The sequence below is a fragment of the Glycine soja genome, chromosome 20, assembly GCF_004193775.1.
Source record: "Glycine soja cultivar W05 chromosome 20, ASM419377v2, whole genome shotgun sequence".
NCBI classification, from domain to species: domain Eukaryota; kingdom Viridiplantae; phylum Streptophyta; class Magnoliopsida; order Fabales; family Fabaceae; genus Glycine; species Glycine soja.
This window is the reverse complement of record NC_041021.1, coordinates 39,281,668-39,289,887: the sequence shown is the minus strand read 5'-3', so window position 1 is coordinate 39,289,887 and position 8,220 is coordinate 39,281,668. Positions and strand designations below refer to the sequence as shown.

Genomic DNA, 8,220 nt, shown 5'->3' with positions numbered 1-8,220 from the left:
GTCATGGTGCCAACTTATATGTAATGTACGAAAGGATATTATGGTTCTAAGCTTTGTTACCAAGAAATTTAATTAACTCATTCCATGGAGGAAAGGTATGGCTTTGGCATGGTTTTCAAGTTTTACTTCCTCGTGCCCACACATGATTTAAGATACATTGTTAGCGTCTCACGTTTACCCTTATCTATGTCTAATGCTATGTTGTTGTTTTTTATATTTTTATTGAGACTTTTCTTGGGAATCTTATATACAAAATACTACAATTATATGATTTCGAATTCTATTTTTTTTCTTCTTCAATTAGATCGATGATAATAAACAGTGCCGTCGTGTGTGTTTTTCACAACCATATAACTGGGTCTCACAATCATTCAACTCATAAAATTGGTGGGAAGAATTCATACAGAGAGTAGGATATGCTCAAACGGCTTCATGATGATTTGTCATGATGTGCTAGTATATAATAAAGGACAATTTTATTCTTACATAATTTTTTTTTACACCAAGTATATAATAAGATAATGTAATTGAGAAAAATAAAGAAAAAATCAGTTATAAAATATTTTTTGAATTTAGTATTATATATATATATAATAGTATAATGAATCATCAGTTAATTGATGATGAACCACTAGTCATAAACTGCAGTACCGGTATCAGTTTGATGTGGAGACAGAAGAGTTATTAATTTGGAGGTGCTTTTAAACTTTGTAAATCTTAAGATCTTTGAACTCAACCCACATTTTTGTTGCTATTTCACCTCTATTTTTCGTAAGTACACCCCATACCCTTTCTACCTCTCAATTATCCATTTTACTTTTTTTCTTAAAGAAATATACCCATTTTGCTTTCCATATTTCTGTAATTACATATATCTATAATAGAAATGTATATTTGGAACTATGATTCATAGTTTCAGAAATATACTTCCAAAATAAGTATATATTTTTTTAATAAAATATCACTTAAAAATTAATATAGTTGACAAGAAATACTAAAAAAGATGACAAATGCTTATCTTATACCCATATTTATTAATCTTATTTTCATCCTATCATTAGTATTCTTTATATCCTATCTAAAATATTATTTTTATCTTATCTTTATTATTCTTTCAATCGCAATTTTAAACTATCTTTAGCATATATTCATTATATAATACTACATTTTCATCATTATTATATAATATTTTGTGTTTTCTTCATATGACAATGTGTTTCAAGGTACGTTCATCACTAGCTTTACATATTATACACCTTAATTACAAAGTAAAACTTTTGACGATAGTTTCTTTCCTTCAAGTGCATTCATTCATTTTCTAATCTAAGTCTACGTCAATGATTTAGTGTCACATGAAGTTAGTAATGAACGTACCTTGAAACGCATTGCCACATGAAGGAAAATGCAAAAAATATTGTATAACAATGATGAAAAATGTAGGATAATATAATGAATGTATTGTGAAGATAGTCTAAAATTAGGATTTAAAAAATAATAAAGATAAGATGAAAATAAATTTTTAGATAAGATTTAAAGAATACTAATAATAAGATGAAAATAAGACTAACATGCATGAATGTATGATAAGCGTTTATTATCTTTCTTTTTTAATTTCTCGTCAATCATGTTAATACTTAAGTGATATTTTATTGAAAAATATATACCTATTCCGGAAATATATCTTTGAAAGTATGGTAAATACATTTCTGGAAAACAAAAGGGGTGTATTTCTTTAAGAAAAATAATATAATGGGTAATTGAAAGGTAGAAGCAGGATAGGGGGTGTACTTAAAAATGGGAGTGTAAATAGGAAGAGCTTTTTATATGCATATTCACCCGTTATTTTCAAAAACTAATGAAAAGTCCAAATTATCCTCCTCTCATCTCCCTATAAGGCTACGACCCCTACCCCCTTCCTCTTTCTCTTCCTCTGCACTCCTCACTTTCTGAATTGTGTGATTCCGCAAACACCCACCCCATCCCTTTTCCCTTCTCCCGGGTCCATCAGCCATTGTTGCCGCCAAAGCTTCACGTCAGAGTTGGATAAATCCTCACTGTCTTTTATTGCTTACATTTAAATTAATTAAATTATTATTTTTATAATATTTTAAATAAATATGTTAATGATATAATTTAATTGGCTCAAAATAAAAGACATAAAATATTAATAAAATTGAATATGAAATTTAAATTGTAAATTGTTTAAAATAAAAAAAACCAAGTATTTTTATTTAAAAATGAAGATATCAAAATTAGAATCTAGAGAAGATAAAGAGATTAAAATTTTATTTAAGCCAATAAAAAATAAACTTGTTCATAAAAGCAAGCGGTTTTGATTTTTCACTTTTTTTTTCTTTGGACGAAACAGTAAACATAATCATAAAGAAAACTCAAATGTTGACCATCCACCATGTCGCACATTTCACATCGCCGAAAGCCATTCGGCCTTCAGCGTGACATGCTACAGAATCTCTTAATTTAAAAAGTATCGTAATACAGCAAACATAAAAATTTTCCCAATTTTTGAACTGCATATTTAATGGTGTTGTTTAGTTTGAAAACTCCAAGTCTCCAACACTTAAAAATCCTAAATTCTTGATCAGAACCAAATTACTCGAGATCATTAGTTATGAAAACATTATATGTTTAAATTTATATTATATAGATAACATTTATCTCACAATAAAAATAAGCAAACGTTTGTACAGATTTGGCATTAATTAATCATTGTATATATCAATTTGGTTATTTGAGATGTTATGTAGAAGGGGGATGGGATTTGAACTCCTTTTCGCACGCTATCACAGTGATTGTTCAGTGGCTTATATCATGTCGTTCGCATTCTGTGGTATTAGGCGCCACCTAATTTCTTAATTTGTTTGATGTTCATTGATTTAGCTTAATAAAGTTTATATTTCTTATAAAAAATTATAGTCCTCGACAGTCAACATGATAACCAATATGCACTTATATTTAAGTACTATTCATAAAACTTTAATTTCTCGTAAAAAGGTTATGAAATATGATACTGTGTAGTATAAAAAAGAACCTCGTGACTTCTTTTTCTTCTTCTTTATTCAAAGGAAAAATTGTATTTTTATTTCCCAGTTATTTTCAATTTTTATTTTAATCTCCCTTTACATTTATTCACGAATTTAGTCTTCAAATTATGTCAAATCCTGTAAATATGATTTTCAATCCCAGATTTAAAACGTTCATTGTTACAAAGAAATCGTGTCATATTCTGATTGGACGATGAACAGAAAAATGTTAGAACGGACTCTTTGACACATCTTTTCATATTCAGAATGTGACATTTGGTGATCAACGCTATAAATTTCTTTGTAAGAATCAACGTCGTTATGCTTGGAAACCACATTTATAGACTTTAACATAATTTAAAGACTCCTAAATAAATTTAAAGAAAGGTTAAAATTGAAATCGGAGACAATTAACGGATAAAAATATAATTTTACCTTTTTCAAATAATAATATTTCTACAAATTAGGCTCTCTAGTCTCTTGTCTAGGAATGCCTAAACCAAACTCTCACAAACTTATGGGTGATAAAAAATCATCAACACGTCTTTGATCTACCAAGAGTTCAACATAAATCCTCTAGTCAAAATGTAATCACGCATACACATATTTAATAATTTCTTCTGATAATTATCAATACTTGTTAATATAGCCATGGGAATAATTAATTAATTAATAATGCGATAATTATGTGTTTATGATTTGTGAGCTTCAACGGAGATCGAGGGAAAGACATTGAAGTTACATTTTTCTAACGTAACACTGTTTACATTACGAAACTCGTATAATAATTTATTCAATTTTTATTTTTACATTTTAATATGATGCAACTCATAAATGATTAGGCAGACACGTTTCTTTCATAATGCTAATGCCAAACCTATACGGCTATTACCCCCTAGCATGACCTGAGTCAAATAACTCTAATCTATTAGCAACGAGTACACAATAAAGCAAGGGGGTCCTCCGCAAATTCATGATGATAGTTAAATACGTGTCCCCAACTTTAGCACTAATCCCCATCCACATAGTACTTGGGCATTGATGAAATTGCTTTTATTGTAGTCAGCATCATCGTCCTAAGGTCAGGTAATGTTTATTGCTTACACAAAGTAATATTAGATTCTGTCCCGTACCAAGCTTCCCCTTCCACTATAAATAGTGAAGAGAGGCACACCCTTATGCATCCCTGTGTGTCTTAGTCTTAATTAAGAGTCTCACCCTTCTTAGTCTCTCTTTGAAAATGAAGACCTCATATGCAACATTGTGCATCATGCTTACTTTGCTTCTTCTAGGTCAGAGTGAGTTGTTGTGTATGGCAGCAGTGACGTGTAACGCGTTGCAGCTGAGTGCATGTGCCAGCGCCATCACGTCCTCAACTCCTCCTTCAGCTCTTTGCTGTAGCAAACTGAAGGAACAAAGGCCTTGCCTTTGCCAGTATTTGAAAGACCCCAACCTCAAGAAGCTTGTTAACTCTCCTAATGCTAGGATGGTAGCTAATGCATGTGGTTCCCCATTCCCCACCTGCTAGAAAGAATTCAGTATTTCACTAGTCTCTCTCAATCCAACCACTATATAGGAGCATCTTATGTGTTTTTTCTGTGTAATGTACTCTGTTTTGCTTGGGATCATCAAGTGGGACAGGTCCTCTGCTTGTCCCTCAGTGGTGTGGTCGTGCTACAACGATGTGTGTCCCTTGTTGGAGAATTTGATCTTGTACCACTTTTTGCATCTATTAATGAATATGTATGTGGTTTTTGCTGATTCTGAGCGCTCAGCTTTTACTTGGTCCATCGCTCCATCGTACAAACTACAAATAGTATCTCTTCACTTGTCACGACTCTTTCTGTGAGATTATATTATAGTTAAATCTCTTTACATAACCAGTTATGACTTATGAGACAATCATTTCATTTCCCTTAAAAAAACATAATGAGACAATCATTTCATTTCCTGCTGAAGTAATAAGTAGTATTACAGTAAAGCTGTTCGTACTTGAATTTCTTGTTAGTTTTTGTGTTAAATCTATATAGTACACTACTATAAAATAAACCAAAAACAAAACAAAAACTATGTATGTCATCCAACAGTTTTATACTTTTATTTAATAATAAATCACTTGTTAATATAATTTTAAAATTAATTATACAAAAAAATAAAATTATTATTATACATAATAAAAATGTGATTAAATTACACCGTGAAAACTGTCATTACGTAGTCTTGTTAGTTGTTTCTCTCTCTCTCTATATATAAAAGTGTCAGATGCTGTACAATGTATGCTAGAGAAAGGTGTGTAAATAACTAGTGTTTTGTCTTAGAATTAGTCCGCTAAATTGGGAAAATGAATAAGTAATTAGGGGTAAATATAATTCAACAAAAGAAAAAGATGATAAGAATAAATTTGTGTCAATTAGTTTGCATTGAGCTATTTGCTAGCTCAATGATATCTGGTCTTTTTCTTCTTACGCCACGACATTGCATTTTGCATATCTTTTAATTATAAGAAACAAGAGTTAAAATAACGGTGATAATATTGATAATAATAACTTTTAAACATTCTAATGTTTAAATAAATGGATGTTTAAAATTGAAGATTTCTCTTTGCTGAGTTAACTGGTATAAGTTTATCATCTTTATCTTTCTAGACTTATTGTTTGAAGGGAAAAGAAAATAATTTTTTTTTCTACAAAAAGAAAACAATATAATAAGCGCGATGGAATGAAACTTACAGAAATATATTTTTATTTTTTGCCCTTTTTATAAGATAAGAGGAATTATATAGTTAGTGTAAAACTAAACAATGAACCAAGGGTAGGTTTGTATTTTTCAAAACAAAATATTATTTAAATTTATTTTGTGATAACTAGATAATATAGAAGTCTTAATAGTATTATTTTAGAATTTAAAAAGAAAAGATTAAACCATAGAAGTTTATTTTCTTCTTAAAAACTTATCCTACATTATCCTAAAATGTTCATGAAATAGTGTTCCTACAAAATCCAACAGCGATCTATCCGTTCCTTATCTACCCAAACCAAAGACTTGCCTCTCCCCAGATATCCAACCGAAGGCATTATTGCCTGTCTCTTTCACTCGCCTCCCTTCTTTCACTCTCAACCGTCAGAAAACATATTGCATTTTTTTTTTATCAGGATAATTTTTTTTATCAGGAACATATTGCATTTAAATAAGCCAACATATCACGCACATAATAATGATAATACAGTAATAATAATACAATGCCAAAATATCTAGATATTTAAATTTTAGGCTCCGACGTATCAGATTTCAGCTCAACTATTTGATAGAAGCCAATTAATACCAAATTCAAATATCAAGATAGAGTAACCTTACACGTATAACAAATTTTTGCAACAAAATTTCTGCACATTCATCTATCGCCATCACTCGTTGTCTTATCACACATTAAGATAACTCATCAAGATATTAAAAAGAAAAAAATATATATCATTACCACACAGCAGGAAAGTGAGTCTAGTTAATCGGCCCTTCACTTTTAAAAACTCGACTAAAAAGGCTCTGTAAGAAATTTACAAGTTTAGAAAGAGCATCTCCAATTAAGTTTAAGAACTAGTTCATACTTTAGGTTATGAACACCATTGAGGAAGCTAACATGATTTCCAACTGCAAGAAATGGTTCTTCTATAAACAATCAGTTCTTAAGATTAAAATAAGATTTTGTGAGATAGATAATAAGTGAGACACATTTTAAGTTCTTAGATGATTGCATCATTAGAATAGAAAATTAGTAGAATTGGGGATGCTCAAGCTAATTTCTACTTCAACAGCACATGCAAGTATCAGGAGGATGCCAAAAGTTCACTAATGCAATTTTCAAAACTTTAAAACTAGAAGATTGGAATATATTAGTTAAACCACCACCATACTACTATCATCCACGACCATCTATCTATATATTTCAAGCATTCTCCTATTACAGCATAAATACTATATATTCATCCATTAATACAAGAACAAGGTTTTGAAAACACTATTCCTCCCTAGTCCCTTATCCCCCAACACCCCTTTATCCAGAAGCAAAAAGAGGACCACCAAAATTGAGTAAATCAGCCCAAACCAAGAAATCACCATTCAGGCCTTATCAGAGTCAGGACCTTGGTGGTGGTGGTGTTGCGTGGCCAATCCAAGCCCTTCATTGCGGTGCTTCTCCCAGAAACCAGTGTCAGCCTTGGAGTGTGCCCAATAGTACAAAATGGCAGTCAACATAGACAACAAGGTCAAGGCAGCTCCAGCAGCAAACACACCCTTGCGTAGGGTAGCACAAGACAAATCGTGCTTCACAAAATACCCTCTGTACTTTGTGTGGTATGCATTCCTCGCAGACCCTGCTAACAGACACGCCTCTGCCGCCAAAAAACTAATCCTGATTTCACAGTATTTATTAATAATTGAAACAGCAAACTAATCAAATCTTTCCAATTTTACACTTCAATTTTGTCTTCTAACAGCAAAATGCACAATCAATTCACAAATGATGTAGCTGAAGTGAAAGTGAAAGTCTATTTAGTAATCTATGGCTCAAAATTATGTTCATAGGGATTTGATTGTTTAGATGCGTAATTAAAAGAGGGTGAGGTTAGTGGAGGGTTACCATGAGAGGATGAAGGAGAAGACGGCGCAAGTGGCGGAGCAACCGGAGACGAGGCCTTTACCGCAGCAAAGGCATCGGGTGACGCCGTTAAGGACGGTGTGGCTGAGGAGCAGGAGGGCGACGGCGGCGAGGCCGTAGACGGAGGAAGCGTCGGTGGTGTAAACGCAGAAGGTTCGGTCGTCGTACTCGTCGGGGACCACTTTGGCCTGAAAGGGAATCAGATTTCAGAGGTCAATTGCGGAAACCAAAGCGAGAGGAGAGAGAAAGAGACGGGGTAGGGTTACCTCGCTACGACGTCGTTCGGCCCCAATGGCAAAGACGAAGGCTATGAGATGCAGAGCGATGATGAGAACTAAAATGGTTACAGAAACTGCCATGATTTTCTCTCTTCTACTTGTTTGCGCTTCTCTCACTCACTTCACTTCACTCCACTCGCACTGCCTTTTTTTGTTTTGTTTTGTGCTCTTTCTTATGTTTATGTCTTTAGCATCTTCACACTCTCTTTAGCTTCGGCTTTTCGTGAACCTAATTCCTCCTTTTCCTTTT

The 8,220-nt window shown here is 32.4% G+C and overlaps 2 protein-coding genes across 2 annotated transcripts; one reads left to right on the top strand and one right to left on the bottom strand.

Moving 5' to 3' along the window:
* The first annotated feature begins 4,084 nt into the window (after nt 1–4,084).
* Nucleotides 4,085–4,822, top strand: LOC114402733 (non-specific lipid-transfer protein 2-like). Its single transcript, XM_028365394.1, has one exon. The coding sequence runs from the start codon at nt 4,282–4,284 to the stop codon at nt 4,567–4,569; it is 288 nt and encodes a 95-aa protein (XP_028221195.1). The 5' UTR covers nt 4,085–4,281; the 3' UTR covers nt 4,570–4,822.
* Nucleotides 4,823–6,862: 2,040 nt separating this feature from the next.
* On the bottom strand, nt 6,863–8,220 carry LOC114403816. Its single transcript, XM_028366993.1, has 3 exons — nt 7,959–8,220; nt 7,675–7,880; nt 6,863–7,446 (listed from the first exon to the last, which is right to left on the bottom strand). The coding sequence occupies exons 1-3, from the start codon at nt 8,049–8,051 to the stop codon at nt 7,155–7,157; spliced, it is 591 nt and encodes a 196-aa protein (XP_028222794.1). The 5' UTR covers nt 8,052–8,220; the 3' UTR covers nt 6,863–7,154.